General features: G+C 45.6%; 1 protein-coding gene across 2 annotated transcripts in view; it reads left to right on the top strand.

The window, feature by feature from the left end:
• The window catches only part of TRIP4 (thyroid hormone receptor interactor 4), a 1,139,078-nt gene that overhangs the window by 680,564 nt on the left and 436,693 nt on the right, over positions 1-21,821 (top strand). For both annotated transcript variants that reach the window (XM_069624679.1, XM_069624680.1), the window contains one exon: positions 2,869-2,993. In XM_069624679.1, coding sequence (XP_069480780.1) covers positions 2,869-2,993 — 125 coding nt within the window. The remainder of the gene's footprint in view (positions 1-2,868; positions 2,994-21,821) is intronic.

The raw sequence follows: 21,821 nt of genomic DNA, 5'->3' as shown, positions 1-21,821 counted from the left end.
CAGTTTGTAAGTCTTGTTTATCTGCCTCTCCGAATCCTCTTCTCTTGTTAGGTTTCCTTTTGTTCTTGTATCTCTTGGGGAATAGGGAAGAGAGCATTTTCTAAAATCCCCTTTGCTTCTTTTTCTCTCCTTCCTTAATATGGTAAGACTGTTTCCCATGGTTGTGGATTAAGATCTTGACATCCCCTTTATAATCGGGGTCCACAATCCCAGCCATGACATCGAGACTATGTCTCCAGGCAAGTCCTGACTTGGAAACTAGTCTTGCATAAGTCCCCTTTCGAGAGACTAAAACCAGGCTGGTGGGAATGAGTTCTCTCCCCTGCGGATATGGTTATGTCGACACTACTGTGCAAATCAAATCTCACAGGCTCTTCAGTTGCCACAGTAGGAGGTGGGGTTTTTGCCCTTAGCTTTGTGATTTTTAGGGTCTCCCAACTTTTGTCAGCTGGGCCAGATCTCACCCTGGCACCATGTGGTAAATCAGACGGAGGAGGCGGATCTATTTTTGGCTCTATTTAAATTATAAGAAATGCCTTACTCTCCCTAATGTATGGGGTCCCCTACCTAACCAAACTAACCAAGGTGCTCGTCATCTGTAGTGAAGTTATAAATAAATAGTCTGTCCTCCATCCAACTCTAAGCTATTCTGTCCCTACCACTATGCAAAAACAACAAAAAACCTGGACAATGACTCCCGTCTCCTGGAAAGGCTTCTTCACCTTCTGAGCAACCAAAGTCTAGGAGAATCACTCCATTCTCCTAGATGTTCTTCATTGGTTTTAATATGTAATTCTCTGATATTGTTGAGCGATATCTTTAAGTAAATGATGTAGTTCCTGTAGGGGACATTTCCCAATCTCTTTCCCCTGGTTGCTTTCCTGTTAGGCCTTTCCTTTTTAGCCTTTTGTATTTTAGGAATGCAGGGCAGTAGTCTCTCTTTTGTGTCTCTGAAAAGCCTTCTTTTCCTAGTTCCAACTGGTAGAATGAATCCCTATTTGTATTCTCCTTACTCTTAATATTACTATATTTCTTCAACTTTGTCTATCAGATAATGAGTATTATATGCCCTTTCTTCACATTCACTGTTTTCTTTTTGGCCTTTTTTGTTCTCAAGCCACTGACTGGGACGAGTAGACTGGGTCCAAGAGTTTTTGTTACTCTTCTTAACTTCGGGCAAAATACTGGGACGAGTATGATGGCAGTACTCCCCATTGCCGTGATCCCTCCCAGGTCTCCCGCCATCCCGGTTACCTTGTTTCACAGGGCTTTGCCTCGCCTGGCCTGTTCTCTGGAGCCGGAATTCACACGACTTGCAGACTACTTGCTCTCTCATTCCGTAAGTGTTCTGCTTCTTTCCATGGCTTCCAGGCTTCAACGTTCTTGGCACAGTTGGTAGATCCACTAGTCCAACCCTCCAGGGTCACGCCATCTCTCTTGCCTTTTTCTTCTTCGTGGAGTTTCATTCCCCTCTGCTCGTCTGCCTTGGTCTCTTTTGATGTCTCTGGTCAGCAGCAACCTCTTCCTTCCTCTGCATGGAGGCTTGTGCAGTCTCGCAGTCCAGCCACGACTTGACTGGTTTGAAGCTCCCGTGCTTCTTTCCTGTCTGATGCTAAGAGGAGTCCTGCCTAACTTTGTTTTTCATAAGTTGCTGGATCCTCCCCAAGCGGAGGGGTGTAGTCTCTCCTCTCTGTCTGATATATGTTCTGCCTCCTCAGTTCACTCTTCTTCACCACAGTATTGGGAGCAATCATTATTACTCTTCCACCAGTTCTCTTCTTTATAGTATTCGCGCTGGGGTGTTTTTCAAGAGGAAACTTGAATTCTGTATGACAGTAAGACACAGTGGTCTGTCTTGGTGGTCTTGTCGTGGTGTTAGAGAAAGGGGCTTTAGGGAGTTCCTCTATGGGACGTGAGCCCCTGTCCCTCAGAGGGCAGTCTCTCCCTGTGAGGTCCCGCTTACCTACCTAGCCTTACAATGAAAGGCTCCCCCCTGGGGATAAGTGACAGAATCCTGTGATTCATCACAACCACCATAGCAGAGTTCAGCTGGTCTCCAGTATTACCTTGAGCCAATAATAGAAAAGTACTTTCAGTCTTTGTTGCAGGCCATATAGACGTAACATCAGTTTCTTCTATTCCAATATAGGCATATATTGTATTCTTTGGCGGGAGTTCCTTAAAGGAATGAAAGGAATGGGAGTCCTTGTCGCACAGAGTGGAACCATTCCCAGTGAGGTCCCGCTTTCCTGAGCCCTTGGGAGGGTCTTGCTTAGCGGGCACATCTCCCCCCCTCTTGGTAAGAAGGGCCAAATTGCCAAGCTTCATCACACTGTCTGAATAAGAAAACGCAGGGCTCTTGTGGTAGGGCCTCGCTTATAAATGAATGCGCACAAAATAGCATTATTGAATTCTGAACGGTGCTCATTATTGGTAACTCGAGGATGCATATCCTTGGTCAGACTGGAGGAAAAAAATACACACGTATCAACATAAGATTAGCACACATTGTAAATTGTGTTTTGTCCTCAATAGACAAAATGTACAGGTAGTGCCTGTGGTGTAATGCTGGGAACATTTGTGGAAAATAATGCATTTTAGAGAGCATTCGGCCAAACCTATAATACAGAATTTTATATTTGTGCCCTTACCACATCTAGAACCTTTGAGCCTATAAACTTAGGCCCTGAGTCACAGAGGGGATTTGCCATTATAAAATGCTCCTGTGAATTAAGCCCTTAGTTGCACATTATTTTGCAAAGTATAAATAATGTATCCTTTACACCTGTAAAACCTAATTACGCTTCAAGTATGTCCTTTTGGAATATTGCATTTTGAAGTTGCATCTTAGTGTGGCTTTGTTTTCAGGGTGGAAGGTAGGACCTGGTACAGTTCACACCGAGGGCGCCTATGGATTGCAGCAGCAGCTAAAAGACCTGCTCCACAGGAAATCTCAGAGCTTGAATCTTCCTATCGGATGCTTCATCGCAGAAGTAAGCATTTTATTATCTAGCTTGATGGTGCTTTTTGTCTATGATGGAGTTGGTGGAACATGCTTAGAATGGCACCCTGACCGATGTGTAGGATGCAAACAAGCCACATGCAACTTGCCACAGCTTTGAAGCAACTTCTGTCCTTGGAAAATGCCAGACAATGTTGTGATTTTAATAACAGAATGGAGCAGTCATCACTGAACAGCGTGCAACGTTGGTGGTGGTGGTGGTGGTGGTGTTGGTGGTGGTGGTGGTTTGTGGTTACTTTCCCTTCATAGACAGTGGGATAGAAATATCTGTTGTCTAAGATGTACTCACTGATTAATCGTTGGTGTTGCAGAAATGTTTGCAGCATCTAGATGCAACCATCTAAAAATACTCTTGAGAAGGCAGGATTGTTGCTCTATCCTCTTAATGGATCTTTAATCTGTGAATGTCTTTAAAAAAATCAGTGTGTGTTCTGTGGTTATGAGTAGTTTAGCTTTACTTGGTTACTTAAACAGTTTGGCACTAGTGGCAGCTGAGAAAACTACATATCCGTTTTGCCTGTATTGGTTGCAATACATGAGGTTTCCCTTGTCCCTGTCCCAATGTTCTCATGCATAATGGGAAAGATTGGGGGCACAACATTATCCCCAATTTGACAGGAGAAACCACATGATGGACACTCCGTATATGTGTCTGCCATGAGTAAACCACAGCAATTATGGTGCATCAAAAGCTACACTTTCATTCAAACCCTGCTGTTTATGACTACCAGAAATTGACGTTATTATTAACTTACTGTACTTTGTGGTACTTTGCCTCTATGGCATGCTTATTTGGGATGTTAACAGGAAAGCTGCAGTGAGTGATGTGAGATTTTTCAATGTGGTGAGTACTGTGGGATGTTGCTTCTGCCTTCATCTCTGTTCTGTGAAGGACCTGAGGGCATCCTCCCATCTACTCCCCTTGGATCTTCCTCTCAGGTGGCCAGGTAAAGGCCACCGCTCTTGGATTCTGACCCTAAGGGAGGATCATCGGGTGGAGGGACTTTGGGGAGTGGGCAGAGGGTGTCTTTGGGCGAGTCATAGTATCACCCTTTCCCTTGTAAGAATGAACACTACCCTCCCTCTGCCTTCATAGGTTATTGTCAAACTTTACCTCTTTCATACATGCAAACCGTCCCCCAAACATTTCTCTTTAAGACTGGGACGAGGAGGAGGCAACTAAGAATTATGCACACTTTCATTCATTCACTCCACATTGGTACTGGGACGAAGAAAAGGACTATGGAGGAATGCCATTGGAATTGTCAGGCATGTCCTGTTAATAGATTCAACTATAGTCAGACAAAGGACTTACACCTGCAACCTGTAATGACCCACAGGTGTATAAAATGGGAGACCAGCGTGAGAAGAGGAGAATGCCGCATGGAGAGACGGATGAGGCTGGCAGAGCTGGAGCAGGCTAGAGAGGGGCCAGTGAAATGGGCGTTGTGTGTGGTAGAGGGTTAACGAGACGCAGGGGCCTGAGCGAGCCATGAGAGGGTTGGGAAACCTGCAGTCCCCTGTTCCGTGTGTCCACAGTTGGAGCTGTGGGACACAGGGCTCCAGGCTGCCACAGGCCTCTGCACCAATGTTCAAAGGTAGCGAGCGCTGCTCGGCGTATCTCCCGAAGAGCTCCAGCGGAGCGAGGAGAAGCCGAACAAAAAAAAGCCGCCGCCCACAGGAGCGGCCATACACCAGTGAGTGTGAGAAAGGGAACACACAGACCTGGGCGCTCCGGGGTGGGAAAAGGGGCATTTGAAAATGCTGAACAAACTGCAACTTATAATAAGTAGGTTTGAAGATCGAATTGAGGAATTTTGAATACCGAACAAGATGCAAGTTGTGCTTGAGAATAAAACAAGTTTTATACAATACCGACCTGAAGGAAAGATATCAAAAGTATATGAAAACAGAGTATGAATTAAAGCAAAGTGATACACACTGATGAACAGCATGGAAAGCAAGTAATAAGCCTTAATGGTTAAGGTGAAAGCAAGGTGGTGGAAATGGATTAAAATCACAGAGTTGAGTTGTGTGAAATACACATTGTGGCAAAGCCAAGGGACCATCAAGAAGAAACAGAATTTAATATTGATTAATGACAAAGGTTCAATGAGAGAGAACCTGTGTTGGTAAGAAGGTCCAAAGAGAACAGATAAGTATAAAAGTTTGAAGGGTTATCGGTGGCGTGACCTTAAATGGGTGGTTCATATGGTCCGACAACTGCACTTGGACCGAGCAACTCCTACTTGGAAAGAGCCGAGGAAAAGACAAGATGCAGAAGTTGATTGTATAACAAGTGCTGAAGTGATTGAAGAAAAGAACAATCTGTAGGAACTATGCAAAGCCTTGAGGGTTAAAGTTACACTGGAAATTGTTATTGAAACCCAAGGCATTTTTATACTGATTGTATTTTTAAGCTGGAAGAGCTGACTTGGGCAAGGGAATCCCAAGACTTTGTGAACTGTGTTAAACTATTGTGGAAGGGAACTGTAAGGAACTCATGGTGGCAACAGTAAAGACGAACATAAGAGTTCAAGGGTGTTTTTTAAACTGTATATCCGGGTTGGAAAAACGCCTAATCTAAACTTAAATCTAAGATGGGAGCAAGCTACAAGCATCAAATAATAAGGCAGTCCTACTGGTGTCTTGTCAAATAAAAAGGGCCCATACTAAGAAAAATATATTGCCAATCCTTACAACTAAGTACAAAAGAGTTTGGGATAATATTTACAAGAAAGAAAAGTGTTCACAAATGATAAGTCAGGATGTGGTAGCCGGGGGTCTCCCTTCCCCAAGTTTTGAGCATGGGACAAGGTGGACTCCTGAGCACAGCACACGCTCAATCTTCTCCAGCACGAGACAACAGTTCTGCTTCCCAGTTATCGGGACCTTTGGTGATTAAGTCCCTTTTTTACAAAAAAAGTCTCTTGCTTTTGAGGACCTGATGTGTCTCAAAATAATAAACAAAAGTTCCTTTCTGCTTGTACGTTGGATGATACCTTTTTACCCATGGATTCCCCCCTCCCCCCGCTCCCCCTCTTCCGGGCTCAGATCCACAAACAGTTCCTTTTTAGAAAATCACAAGCAAAAGTTCTGGTTCTGGTTCTGATTGCACTTAGATGATAATTCTTCATCCCTCTTCTGAGCTCAGACCCTTCTCGAATATCAGCCTCCCTTAGTTCACTACGGCGTTCATCAATTCATTTCTATTTATGGCATTCACAAATCATAATGTCTTTTTAAACAGTTTACTGTGGACATCCCTCCATCGGGTTCCCTGTTGTCAACACACTGTTCATCTGGACTTTTAGGATTCACCCCTTTCCATCGGCATCCTTCCGTCGGGTTCACTCTGGCCATATTTTGCCAATCACACAATTCCTTTTACTTTCTTATGATGCAAGGTTCACTTCCCTTAGCTTTACAATCATCTGCTGGTCAAAGATTTTCGAGTGTACAGAGAATTTTGCTAGACCCCTGTATGACCACTTTGACCCCTTTCTCGCATTTCCAAAGGCCTTCTGGAAAAAAAGTAGTCTCAACAATAGGATAATCGCCCAGAGTTTCTGTGAATCAGCGCCCACGTGGTGGCGCTTGATTCCTCTGTGGCTGGTTTTCCCCTCCCGTATTAACAGTTCTTAGCACTTTCTTCAATTAGCCGTTTGCTCCTTTTTTTCAACACAGTTTGGTTTCTAATCGGCTCTCCCCTCGACTCACCGGCTGTAATGAACTGCTTGGCTTTTCTTGTCTCTGGAGTCGAGTACGGTATCGCAATGGTGAGCGTCTCTCCCTGGCTTGGTTATCAGCAGAGGAGAGCCCTGTGTACCATTGACATCTGCTGCAACACATGCTGGATATTGTTTGCAGTTTTAAGATTCCTTTACTGGAGGTTTCACGGCTCTGGGTCGGAAAGGGCAAGGTCGCTTCTCTACTTGTCACCCTTTCATTTCTCGCCGCCTTTCTCCTTTTGAACTGCTGTACTTGAATACCTGAGTCGTCGTGCGGTCTGCCTTGCTCGTAGTGTGCTCTCGTGCTCCACCTGTTATTCCTGTGGGGAAAGGAAAAGGCCATTGGGTCTGTGCGATTCTGGTTAATTGCCTGGCTCTGCCTGACCCTTGTGTCTGGACATGTCAGGTAAACGGCTATAGGGTTAGTCCGCAGTCTTCCATGGTGTGAGAAAGTGTTTGTGTCGGAAAAGGGGAGCAGGGGTGTCATGAGAAATTATATTCTTCGTTCTAGGGGAGGCGGGGGGGCTGGTAAATTCAGAAGGGTGAGATTTGTAGGGATTGTGAAACAAAACGGAATGACTGGGATTATTATCATGAAATGAACAGGGGGGGATTGTGGGAATGGTAGTGTTTTGTCACAGCATATTGGGAGTGCTGGAAATAATAATCAGAGGGACGGGTAGGATTTATGAAAACAGGGATTCTGGGAGAGGTAGTTTCTGAATGTAACAGGGTTGTTGGATTTGGGCAAGAGAGATGCAATGTGAGGAAGGGAGGCAGATGTGGTACAGCCTACAAAAGCCTAAGGGACTCCGTCCTCCTCAACTTCTTTGGTATAATACCACGTCTCACCTGGGGTATTTCCCTGAGCACAACTCCAGGTTTCCCCATCCAGGTGATACTTTCTCGCTCTTACGCCCCCAGGGTTGGAATCTGAACGTGTCCGCCCTTCATTGGCCACCTGAATAAGGGATTCCGGAGGTCCTCTTGAGAGAATACCGCCAAGTTTCTCACAGAACCCCAAGCCTTTTTTTAACTGCTTTGGACTTGGGGAAGGGGAAGCGGGAAAACAAGCCAGGAGCTGGAAGGTACTTGGAACTTTATTTGGAACACTGTTTCTTTTGTTGCTGACATCCCTACACATTGTATATCTTAAATTGTGAGGGTAAGCATAGGATTTGGATACATACAGACTTTGGAGTTGGACTTAATGACACAGACTATACTTACTTTAGTGTGGGAAATCCCACCTTAGCATAGGACATGTCAGGCCTTAATACATCCTGATATAAAAGAAAAATCTTTTTTTTTTTTTAGAAAGGTGAATCTGTTGTCTGTGTCTTGATGCCTTCACAGTTCAGTGTAGAGTTCTTCAAATCTGGATCAAAGGAGAAATTGTCTAATCCCTGGTATTCCGTATCCTTAGCTACACAGACAAACCTTTTCACAGACTTGAACATAAATGTAGGAAATGCAGCAACCTGTCATCCCTTAGAGATGTGATAAGGCTTTGAAAAGTTATAAAACTGCAATCGTCAAGGCGAAAGCCGCATATCTCCACAATAATATACAAACATCATTAAATCAACCAGGGAATGTTTTGCCACCATTGCTAATTTTCTTCATCCCATTAGTACTTCCTCCGGTATCACGCCTTCTGTAGCCCAAGCTAATGTTTTGTGAATAAAATTGGAAATATTCAGGAGAAACCAAAGGAGACAATGGCACAATCTGCACCCATCAGATCTCCTACACCCCTCCCTTCTACTGAGTACCTGCAATTTGACTTTGATCGACAATAAGGAGAACATTACTGCTTTGATAAAATAAAAACTCAAGCCGACTAATGATGAGCTTTATGCTCTACCTGCCTGTGCAGCCCAACTGCACTTTGAGGAGCTGGCTTAATTTATGACCACCTTTATTAATTACTAGTTAGTACAAGGCCTAGTCCCTTCTGAGCTCAAACATTCTACGGTTTCACCTTTCCTAAAATAAAAACCTCCTTGACCCAAATATGCTTCATAACTATCGTCCCATAGCCGGCCTCCCCAGGCTAGCTAAAATCCTCAAAGTAATTACGACTCAACTACAGGATCATGTTAAAAAACACCACCTGCTTGATGGCCTCCAGTCAGGAATCCGCCAACTACATGGAACCAAGACTGCACTAATGACAGTCTGGGATGATGAATTACAACTGGTCGATAATGGTGATTTGACATTACTGTTGATGTTGGACTTATACAGTGGATCACAACATCCTACTGTCTCGTTTGGTGTCAGTGGTGGGAGTCTCTGACCACGTCTTGTACTAGTTCAACTTCATGAGTAACCATTTCCAATGTGTGAAACTTGCAGCACATCACTCAGGAGTAGTACAAATAAACTCGCCCATCCTATTTAATCTCTACTTCCACCCTCTTATGAGTGTCTTTAGGAAATATGATTTCAGTTTTCACTCTTATTCTGATGACACTCATATTTATCTGAGAGTCAATAAGTCAGCTGAGTCCTTACACAACATTATACAACGCATTGAAGAGCTGGGGCATTGGATGTCCCACAATCAACATCAACTGAACCCAAGTAAAACAGAGGTAATCCTACTTGGGCCTAACTTTCAGGTGAGTCCAAATGCCTTCAGCCACCTCAATTACTGGGATCAAAGCTCGCTTTTGCCCATAAAATGAAGAATCTGGGTTGCATTCGGCAATTGTAACTTGGCAGCGAGCAACAGGTTGGAGCCAAGATGCAATCGATGTCTTACACCCTTGAGTTGTTGCGCCTTGCTCTCCCATTCATGCCGCAAGAAGACCATTCAATTGCAGAGGGGACACTGACCAACTCACGTCTTGATTATGGGAATAGCTTATTAGCAGGCATCCCCAAATGAAACATTTTACAGTTGCAAAGGGCTCCGAATGCTGCATTTTGACTTACCTGTAAAGTACCTAAAGCTGCTGCATTTTCACTGCTGCATCGATCCCTCCATTGGCTACCTGTTAGAGTCAATTTTAAAATGCTTTGCTTGGTTTTCAGGTGAATTTACAATCTTGCACCGAAATACCTTGCTGACAAACTGAAGCGGTATGAACCAATACGCCTGCTTCGTTCCTCAGATACATTTCTAATGGCTATACCATCTGCAAGTAGTGTCTCAGAGGGTGTTAGGCACTTAGCGGTCTATGGCACCAAATTGTAGAACTACCTGCCCTGGTAGCACTGGAGTGCTGCAGAGCTCTCATTAATTCATTCACCAGGAGCCAGCTTCTGTCTCCAATTTGCTTAACCATTTTGGTCAGTTTTGTTCTCAGACCTGGAAGGCATAGGATCAATATTTTGACTGGGTAAGTGACAGGCTGATAACTTTTTGGGCAATGTAGTGTGTTCGTCAGATGTCTATGCCCATCCCAAGCCATGCATTAATACTTCCCCTTTCACTTCCACCGTACGCCGAAGATTGACGCCGATGAAGATTGAGGAAGCCAGCCATTGAGGACTGCCACAACGGACTTCGGGCCTTGGAAGGCCTCTGGCCTCGGCCCTGTACAGTAGTGAGAGTGGGAGGTGGTAATAAAGGCTCTTTCCCACCTTTTCTTACATATACCCCCGCCTGCTGCCATTTTGTAACATATGGAGAGTACTCCATTCAAATTCTGCCCTAAGTGTAATAGGAAGTTTCCCTGGGTGGATAAGCACAATACGTGCCATCTGTGTCTCCCACAAGACCATCCCGAAGCTACCTGTTGAGCTTGCAAGCTCTTCAAGTCGAAAACCCTTAAGGACCACTCAACTAAATGCTGGGCCCACTATGCCAGACAACTAGAGGCCATGGAAGTGGAAGGGACATTCAGTGATGGCAGCAACGCCACCGAATTGGACGGCGAGGGCAAAGGGGTGACTTCGGACACCCGCACGCAAGCCCCCGACCCCGAAGTACAGGCTAGCGGCCACGTTGTGGGGACAACACCCGACGGCAAAAGCGCTACACATTCTACCTTCACTAAGCACATCACGTGTCGAGTGATCGGCACCGGACAACACCAAGAGAGTGTTCCAACGAATCTCTGTCCTCTTGGCGTTTGCCTCATGGCAAAGCCCAACCGTCTTCGGTTGATAAAGGTGTTGCATGATCAATAGTCCCCGAGGCCCGATCGTCTGACGATTCCTCCCTCTATCCTCCACAGGCTAGACGTGAGGCGTCTGACCGTACACCCGAGATTTGACGTCCTTCTTCGAATCCCACCTCCGAGACTCGACGCAAGGCGTCAGACCCCTCGGAGACCCCTAAAAAAAACTGGGAAACCCTCCTCTAGTCATGGGAAAGGGGATAAACATCATAAAAAGACAGCTTCAGAACCCCATGTTCATAAAGAGAAGCATAAAGCCCCTAAGTCAACAGGGAAGTGCAAGGTCTCAGATCTCACCACTAAAAGTAAACTCATTCCTCCCACTGCTCAGGATATGGGCACTGATGAGGAACCAGAAGCTGTTGTTGTTCCTAGCTCTAAACAATGGAGCTCAGTAGACATTGATAGGGTCATGAGAAGGATGTCATTCATGGCTGACTTTTATTAAAAGGACCCTAATTACTTTCATAGTTACTCCAACACCCCTCCTACCACTGCCCCTTCGGGTTCCAAGGCAACACCTGAGTCCTCTCAGCCCGCTGCTAAGAAGATAGGCTCTGACACCCCGTTTCAGGGCTTGGTCACAGACCCCTTTGTGGTTGAACCTTGCCACCCTGATTCATATTGTGATGAAACAGAACCTCAATTGTTTGACCAGACGGGTGTCTTTTATTATGGGGATGATGCGAAGGAGGAGGAGGAGGAGGAGGAGGAGGAGAAGGATGAGGCTGAAGCCTACAACATTGACTCCCTTGTTGCTAAAGACCCCCCGCTGCATGACTCGCCTGTAGATAACCAACCCCTCCTCAATGAGGTACTGGCTAATGCAGCTGCCCATTTTCACATCGACACACGGGGTGTCCAAGAAGACATGGATTTTGCTGAAGAAATCTTAGGAGACAAGAAAGCCATTACTCGGGCTATCCCTCTGTTCAAATCTATCCAGCGTAGAATTGATCCCTTGCTGCAAACCCCAAATCTCACTCGAGCGCTTAATCTGCGAGTCGAGAAATTGTTCCGTGCCGCACCCTCCGATCACCTGTACATTAGGGGCCAATTAAAGCCCGATTCCCTGGTCGTAACCACCACCAGAAAGAGGGCAGGTACAACACTTGCTTCTGCGGAAGCACCTCCTGATAAAGAAAGTAAACGACTATAGGCTCTGGGTAGAATGGTTGCCTCCACTTCAGCCTATCGGGCATGAATTGCCAACAGTGCCACCCTTTTGGCACGCTACAATTGCCATCAGTGGGAGGAGGTATCCGCTTTAGTATTCTCCACACCCGAACCCTTAAAGAACCAGTTGGCTCGGCTGGCAGCAGATGAAAGGTCTGTATCAGGCTGCATGCTAAAAACAAACTTTGATGCAGCAGATAATGCTGGGAGGTTAATCGCCGAAGGCACTGTCATAAAGCGTCGCACTTGGCTAAGGCAGTCCGGGTACAAACCTGAAACCCAAGCAGACCTGATGGATATGCCTGTGGAGCCGAATGTACTATTCAGCAAGGCAGTGGAGGAACCTTTAAAGACGGCAAAGGATGAGTACGAGACCTTAAAATCTCTTAACAACAATTTTCGCCACTTTCAGGGCCAAAGTTCCCAACAGGGTTCAAACTGTTACCAAAATCAGGGAACCTCATGGGGTAACAATCAATCCCAATCCTCACAAGGCTACCCCAGAGGGCAACGCAGGGGTCGCGCTAGGGGTAGAGGCAGGCCCACCAGAGGTGGTACGCCACCCAACAAGCAGTGATGTCCCGCTTCAGGTCCCCTCCCATGCATCCCCAGTAGGGGGGCACATTTCCACCTTCACCCACGCATGGGAGGGGATCACTTCGGACAGATGGGTGCTGTCCAGTGTCTGCAGGATACTGCATAGAGTTGCTAGGGCGTCCCCACAACCATCCTCTGCAACAGAAAGTACACTCGCTGGAACATCCGAAGATCCTCCTCGAGGAGATCACCGTTCTACTAGCAAAGGATGCAATAGAAGTCGTCTCGGTCAACCAGGTAAACAGGAGTATTTATTCAACCTACTTCCTTGTGCCAAAAAAAGATCTGACAACGCGCCGGTATTAGATTTGTGCCCTGCAAACAAGTATGTCAAGCCACAAAACTTTGCATTACTACACTACAAGAGGTAATCCCGCTACTAAAAAAGGGGGATTACATGGCAACATTGGATATGAAAGATGCTTATTTTCATATTTCAATGTTCCCAGCGCAAAGAAGATTCTTGCGTTTCAAGATAAACAACCAGCACTACCAATTCAAGGTGCTGCCCTTCGGAATAGCCTCAGCTCCAAGGTTATTCACCAAAGTGCTGGCGGTGGTGGCAGCGCACCTACACAGGGAGGCAATCCCAGTGTACCCTTACCTGGATGACTGGCTCATTACAGCCACCTAATTTGCAGATTAAACATCCAAAGAACAATCAACTTCCTCTTCCAATTGTGCTTCTCAATCAACGAGAAAAAGTCAAGCCTGGTGGCAAGCACCTCAAAACAGTTCTTAGGAGTTGTCCTAAATACCCAAGAGGGGTTAGCCTTTCCATCAGAGGAATGAATTCGAAATTTGTTGCTGCAAATTCCTCAATATCTAGCCGGTTGCCCCATGCAGGAATGGTTGGCGAAACAGTGGTCTCAGGCAAGTGGTCAGTGGGACGATCTAGTTGTTGTTTTGCCAACACTAGTACAGAGTCTTCCCTGGTGGACAAGAGAGAATCTTACGAAGGGGAAACCCTTCTATGATCCAGAGATACAGGCCATTGTTGCAACAGACGCCTCCCTGGCAGGGTGGGGAGCTCACTACCTTCACCACACAGCACAGGGTCTCTGGTCTCACACGATGGCTCAGAACCACATCAATCTGCTAGAACTTCTGGCAGTCTTTAGAGCGCTTTGGGCATTTGAACCCCTCCTATACAACCAGTCAGTGCAGATCGTAACACAGAACAACTGCAATGTTTTACTTAAATAAACAAGGGGACACACGTTCTCCCAATCTGTCCAAGCTTGCCCAGAAAATGTGGAAATGGGCACTGAAACTGAAGATTTACCTGTCATCCCAACATGTTCCGGGGGAACTCAACTCGCTAGCAGATGCTCTGAGCAGAGATCCCCTCCCAGAGGAACACGAGTGGCGACTGCACAAAGGTCGTAGGAGACCTCTTCTCTCAGTGGGGTTTCCCCACTATAGACCTATTCGCCACAAGCGAAAACAGGCAATGCCCAAACTTCACATCCAGGCTCCCCCTGCCAGGCTCCAAGGGGGAACGCCCTATGGATGAATTGGTCAGGGATAGTTGCCTATGCTTTTCCACCAACCCCTCTGATGAGGAAAGTGATGAACAAGAGCCACAGCGAACCGATGACACTCATCGTAGTTGCTCCTATGTTGGCGAGACAACCATGGTATCCACACCTATGCAAACTGGCGGTGTCCAACCCCATCACACTCTCGAGCCGGTACAACCTACTCTCCAGCACGAGGGGCTAACCGTGCATCCTCAGCCCAGCTCAATGAACTTGCCAGCATGGCTCCTGAAGTCAAATAGAGTTCGGACATCTCAATTTACCTCAGAGATGTATGGATATCTTGAAAGAGTCAAGAAAACCAAACACGTGGCACTGTTACTATGATAAATGGAAACAATTCGTAATTTGGTGCCAGAATAATCAAATCGTTCCGGACCTTAATGTGGTACTTGCTAAGCTCATGGGACCTCCCTTTGAGCCCATGAACAAATCTAGTCTCAAACACCTGACTTATAAAACTGCCTCCTTTGTAGCCATCACCTCCATAAGAAGGGTCAGTGAAGTTAAAGCTCTGTCACTGCAGGATCCTTTCTTTACTATACATAAGGACAAACTGGTTTTATGCACTCACCCTAGGTTCTCACCTAGTTCATTTCCAAATTCCATGTTAACCAGTCTATTAAGCTACCAGCTTTCTTCCAAGAACCCAAAAGCTCTGCTGAGGTGAAACTCCACACACTAGATGTGAGGAGAGCTGTCCTCTACTACGTAGACAAGACCGGACCGCTAAGGAAAACAGATCAACTGTTCGTCTCCATAGCGCCAGGCAGGGAAGGAGATCGCATCTCTAAAAATGCCATCTATGTGCTATTCCCTTTTAGATAAAACACTGCCTTTTACGTCAAGGGCCCACTCTAAAGAGGTACCGGAGCCACTCTGGCTTTCTTTGCAAATGTACCCCTAGACATTATTTGCAAGGCAGCTACATGGAGCTCTATTCACACCTTCACTCAGCACTACTGCATTGACACTCATTCCAAGACACATACACAAGTGGCACAAGCGTTTCTAAGACATTTGTTTGCTCATGACCCTTCTCACATCCCACCTCCTTCTTCTAACACTGCTCGCTAATCTATGCACAGCACGTGATCTAAGCAGATTTCACAAGCCATACATTACTCACCGTAATCGTATTTCTGATGCTTGCATCTGCTTAGATTCACATGCGCCCGCCCTTCCTCCCCTCTGAGAGAAGGTGCATGTATGCTTGTAGTCTTATCCATCTTATCTGCTTAGATACTCTGTACTTGTGCTACTCCTCATCCTACCTCATGTCAGAAAAAATACAATCTGAGGGTCCTACACACGTGAGGGATCATGGCTACATGGGATGTCACACTAGGGATAGTATTACTGGCACGCCTTATTCGATGTCCCTTTTCGAGTTTCAAAAACAAACTGTAATACTCTGCAGCTTCCACTAGATGTCAGCCTATACACAGCATGTGAATCTAAGCAGATACAAGCATCAGAAATATGATTATGGTGAGTAATGTATCCCATATATATGTATATATCTCGGTGTTAATGATATTGTCAAATCCTATATATTGATATTGAAAATATATTGATACATCGCCACAACTAGATATATTTCGGCCAGCCCTAGAGCCATGTGCTATCCAGACACTATAGGGTCGAAGTCAGGCAGTTCACTTCCAGTGTATACCCGTTGTCTGAATCCAATGGCTTAACCTTTGAAGATGTAGTCCACTACATTCTCTTTACCAAGACCTATTTCCCAGCTAGACATGAAGTAAATGGAAGGGGAGCCTAATGTTAATAGCCCCAGTATGGCATCTGGTATTTCCATTGAATTCCTATCCATCGAATGCTTATCCATCAAAACGTATTAATTGAATTGCTTTTCCATCGAAAAGCATAATCATTGAATGAATTTCAATGGATAATTTTGATGGATAATTGGGGTTGGGGTTGGGATTAGGGCTAGCATTACGTTTAGGGTTGGAGTTATGGGTGCGTTAGGGTTAAGGAGGGTTTGCGTAGGGATTGGTGGGGAACCCACCCAATATACAATAAACACTAAAACGTTACAAGGAGCTGGCCAGTGACGAAATTTCAGCACCGGACAGCTCCATGTGACATTTTAACATGAAGCTGGCCAGTGACGAAATTTCAGCACCGGACAGCTCCATGTAACGTTTTAACATGAAAAATAAAATTAATGCATCAAAATGCTATCTTTTACATTTAAAAGTACATATCCATTGAAACTTGCCCATTCCTATATTCGATGGACAAGTTTCGATGGATGTGATTTGAATGTAAGAGAGAGACTTTCGATGCATTTATTTTTGTTGGATTTTATTCGATGGATTGTCTTTTTGATGCATTATTTTCAATGAAAAGACCATAAACCCCCCAGTATAGCTACCACTCAGCAAAACCCCTTAGTAAAATTGTAATATTCAGACCATTGTCAAATTTCATCATGGGATCCCATTCACTAATGGAGACCTTTGCTGAGACATCCTCACCAAAACCTAGAAGTAATGACCAGAACGCCATTCAGCACCACACATGGTCCTGTATGCCAGAAGGGACACTTGCTCTAAAATGTGATGTAGACCATGAAAATGGGAATGCTCTGGGAGAGCTGTGCAATGCATCTTTCTGACTCATGGGATCCCTTATGCCAGAAGGGAATCCTTGAGGGACACTGCAACATGGGGGGGGGAAGATCCCCAGTCTGGCAAAATGGAGAGCTACAGAAGTTGTTAGTCACTGACCAGCAGAGCGGGCCAGACACAGAAGGCAATACCTCTGCCTAATGTCAAGATGGCTGCCAATTGCTTTCAAGCATTGGGAGATTGCAGACTCCAAACAGCTGAAGCAAATAGGACATTTGAACCCTAAAGACGTAGCTTCAGTGAGGCAACCGCCCAATCTTGTGCCACAACAGTTTGGTGTTGGGAAAGATCTCAGACTAGCCAGCAGTTGACCTGGAACGGCGACTATCTGAATGGCGAGGACACCAGCCAGAACCCTATGGTAGCCAAGACACAGAGCAGACTAGACCAGAACACGCTGGCTAGCTGAGGAGAGAAAGCAATATCCTCAGAGGGCTGAGAGTTCTGACAAAGCTATTGGTCATTGAAGCATTGAAAGACCTAGAAAGCTGGAGAGCCTGGAACAGCTGAACGTTCTGCAGCTGATAGAGTGTTTGGGAACTATATCCCTGAAAGGTGAGCTGGGCCACCAATCCCTGGGAGTAGGAAGGCGTGAGCCGAGTCTTCTAACCCTGGACTGAATACTAATGGAGCACATCACCATGAGATTGTAATCATTGGCCAAGAAATATGCTGGGCCTATAAACCAGAGGTTTCGATTTTGGAAAAGTGTGTAGGGTGCTTTAGCTCTGAGTGGGTGGTTTGGAGAGCAAGGATGTGTCCTGACGCTATAATCCTGTGACTGTTTGCAGAACCGAGATCCATGGGGAGAGGGAGAACATTATCCCTTAGGGATAGAAAACCCAAAATCCAATTTGGTTATCTCCTCCAGAACACCCTTTTTAATTGTAGCTCAACCTCTTGCTCCCATTGGTATTTGCCCAAATCACCCTCCTAAAAGGCCAAAAAAGGGAAGCAGCCTATTAGATGTTGCTTCTCTGAGGCTGGAATTAAAACGCAGATTCAGAAAATGAGAGGTGATATCAGCAGACCAAATACGGTGGTGTACTATAATTTACCCCATCCTGACAGCTTTTGTTAGACTGTTCTAAAATTCTGCAGAAACACCATTTATGGTTGTGGAGAGGCTTGTCTGGATTCACATGGCCAAGCAAGTCCCCTTGATCATCTGTCCTTGCTATTAAGCCTTAGCACCATAACCAGATGTATGTACCTCGGGGAGGAGACATGAAGGTTGTCTTTGCTAAGACCATTCCCTTTGATGCCACTCAGCAGTGGCCCCTGGACCTTCCTTCTGGTGAAAATTACTTTTTTTTCTCAATCTGTGTATGACCTATGTGGTAGGTCAGACGGGGAAGACAGACAATCATGTGCCATGTTCACGAGGATTGCATTTAAATAATAAAGAAAATGCCTAACTTCCCTTATGATAAGGATTCCCCTACCTAACAAAAGTAAGCTAGGGTGGTAGTCCCAAGTCGTATAGTATATAGTCTGTCCTCCGTCCAAAAAGCTAAGCTACTCTAGCCTTACCACTAAGACAAAAATAACAAAAGACCAGGAGAAGGACTCCCTTCTCCTGGGATGCTTTTTAGCAGAGATTCTTTAAAAAAGGTAGCTTCAAATAGTCTCTGGCTATTCCTCGTATTAGCCCTTTTAGTTCCTTCAAGGGATCTTCCTATGCCCCTGAAGGCTGTTTCTCAACACTCTTCAGACTCTTTCTCTTTACCTTGAGAAATCTAGATAAAGTCTCAGTTTGACTGTTGCTTATTGTGTATTCTTAATCTTCACTAGGACAACTATGCTGAGCTTCTGTATGACTCCCACAATTTTGGTACTCTTGCCAACTACTGGGACGAGTATGCAGGGCCCCTGCTTGACCTTCACTCTTCTTTCTTTGTTTATTTAGCGCCAACAAGCCCACAGGCATCGGAGCGCTACAAAACGTGCAACATGACCAAACACAATCAACAAATACAAAATGAACATCAGAGAAAACATTAAATTAAGTCAGTCAAGAAGCGATCAGCAAATCCCAGATGCAATTGCAGACCTGAAGGCGGCCTGTGAAACTAAGCTTGAGGCAGCCATGGCGGATGTTAAAATAACACTAGACCTCAAAATAGGAGCGGTGCAAGAGGATGTGAACATCTTGAGACAGGATGTTAAAAAAGTGGCAGAGCGCACCAGCGATCTGGAAAAAGCAGTAAGCTCCAACACAGGGGCCTGCAAATCGCACGCCTTGGAGATCCACATACTGAGGCAGAAAGTGTGCAATCTGGAAAGCAGTGCTGAGGAAGCCAAAGGGCGGGCCCGTACAAATAATATACGTATTGTCGGGCTTCCGGAAGGCGGGGAAGGCCCAAACCCCACAGAATATATAGAGACAATGCTGCTTCAGGAGATACAGAGCTGTCAGGATGAGACAGACCAGGAGAAGGCGGATGGACTAGAGAAGTGAAGCAGCGGCTCCGGGAACTGAGGTGCTGTATGGCCCGAGACAATGGGACTAGATTATAGGATAGTGCATACACAGACGTATCAGAGCTTTCTAGGCCCAACGTAAATAGATTAGTATGCTCAATACACTGAGCACAATGCGAGAAACAAAGTGAACCCACTTTCACACCCCAATAGTTTAGAGAGGTAACCGCCCTGCTGAGTTCCTTGTACCGGCGTGCAGAGAAAGGACTAAATGCGGGATCGCCTGAGATCCAGGGATGGAGCTGGGCAACAGTTGGGGACGGTTAGGGGGGGGAGGAGGGGGGTTCAGAGAATGGTTGGGGGAGTTGAAATGTTATATGTTGAGAATAGAAGCTAGGTCGCAGGGGAGGGATAGTTTGAAGTTGGGGTATGAGCCTACAAACGCGAACACTGGCCTCCAGATACGACCTGGGGACTTGCAAGAGGGGGAGCGGGATGTGGTTGGATCATGGGGGACCTTAAAGTAATTACCTGGAATGTTAAAGGGCTCAATAGTTATCTAAAAAGTAATAAGGTTATGATGTATCTGCGTAGACAGAAAATAGACATAGACCTAATACAAGAGACACACCTCACAAAAGAAAGACTATAGGTGATCCGGAAGAAGTGGAAGGGGACGGTGGTCAGGGCAACATATTCAGCCTATGCCAGAGGGGTGATCACCTGGGTAGCGCCGCATGTCCCATTCCAGTCATTACAGTCCAGGGAGGAAGCAGATGAGAGGATGTTTGCAATAAGCAGGTTGGTAGAAAATAAAGAAATATGCATTATAAATACATATGCCCCAAACCAGGACACAGTAGCATATTTTAAGACCATGTATAGCAAAATGAGCATATGTTTGGGGGGGCGGTGATCTGGGGAGGTGACTTTAACTGTACACTAAACCCGAAAGTAGATAGATCAGATAACAAAATAGACAGACCCACCCCGTCAGCCAGGGTGTTGCAGTCATTGCTGACGGATCTTAGGTTTGAGGACGCATGTAGGGTGCGCCACCCGCAGGATAGACAGTATTCACATTACTCCGCCCCACAAAACTTGCACACTAGGTTAGACTATATATTCACCACACAGGAGTTCATGGCAGAAATAGTACAGACAGAATACAAAGCGAGGGTCCCATCAGACCACTCACCATTGATCTTAATATGGCAATACCAACCCCCAAAAGCAAGGATACCAACATGGCTCCTCAGTGCTGAGGCATTAAAAGATACAATGTTCAGGGAGGACCTGAGAGAGGAAATAACAAGTTATTTTGAGACCAATACTGGTAGCGTAGAGTCAGCGGGCACGCTCTGGGAAGCCTTTAAAGTGGTGGTGAGGGGGATAGCCATAGCCAAGTCCAAGGGACTACAAGGAGGGATATTGAGAGAACTACAGGAAGTGGAAAAAGAGCTAGAAACAATGCTAAGAAGAGTAGGTAACACCAAAGAAGATATAGAAGCCATACAAAGGCTGCAACTGAAATGTGCGGGACACTGGGAGAGACTGTGCAATCTAAAATATAAAAAGTATATAGAAAGACAACATGTGGGAGGAGACAAACCAGGAAGGGTGTTGGCATGGTTATATAAAAGTGAGACTCCTAGACCTACACATAGAGCAGTAACGAGGGAGGATGGCCTTATAGTGGACACCTAAGAGGGCGTATATTGTGAATTTCTAGAGTACTATCAACTGTATGAAGCTGAAGGGGGAAGCAACTGCACAGAAATAAGGGAAACGCTGGAGGATATAGGCATGCCACGAATTAGTGCGGAGGAGCGAGAGGATTTAGATGCCCCGGTCACATTAGCAGAACTACAAGAGGTGGTAGTCCAGCTACCTACCAGCAAGACTCCGGGGGCCGATGAATTTTATAAAATGTATAAAAAAGAGGTGTCCCCGCCCCCCCGCTCTTAGCAATGCTAAATGAAGCATACGAAACAGGAAGGTACCAGAGTCCCGAGAGAGAAGATTATCATACCGCTCCCTAAACCCAATAAGCCTGTCAAGGACTACGGATCATTCAGACCGCTGTCAATGCTTAACCAGGATAGCAAAATACTAACGGCGGTTCTGGCAAACAGAATGAGAAAGATCGTTAATAAACTAATGCACCCAGATCAGACAGGATATGTGCCAACCAGGAACATATCCAATAACCTTATACGACTTCACCGCGTTATAGAACATACAAAAGGGGATGCGGGCGAAATGGCAATTGTATCATTGGATGCAATAAAAGCCTTCGATTCAGTCAAATGGCTTTGGCTAATTGCAGCCCTGTCCTCTTATGGGGAACGCAGAACGACAAACATGCCCCAAATGCGGCGAAGAAAATGCCGGGGTGACGCATATCTTCTAGGCATGCCCAGAAATTGGGAAATTTTGGGGAGAAATAGCCCACAGATTAAAAGAAAAAAGTATTGAGATAATTGTTGAAATAGCATGGGCATGTCTAGTAGGAGGGTTCCCCAGACCACGTAAGCTTA

This window comes from Ambystoma mexicanum, chromosome 11 (assembly GCF_040938575.1).
Source record: "Ambystoma mexicanum isolate Mex_15411 chromosome 11, UKY_AmexF1_1, whole genome shotgun sequence".
Taxonomy (NCBI): Eukaryota; Metazoa; Chordata; class Amphibia; order Caudata; family Ambystomatidae; genus Ambystoma; species Ambystoma mexicanum.
Note: the sequence above shows the minus strand (reverse complement) of the source record. Positions and strands in the feature narration are given on the sequence as shown.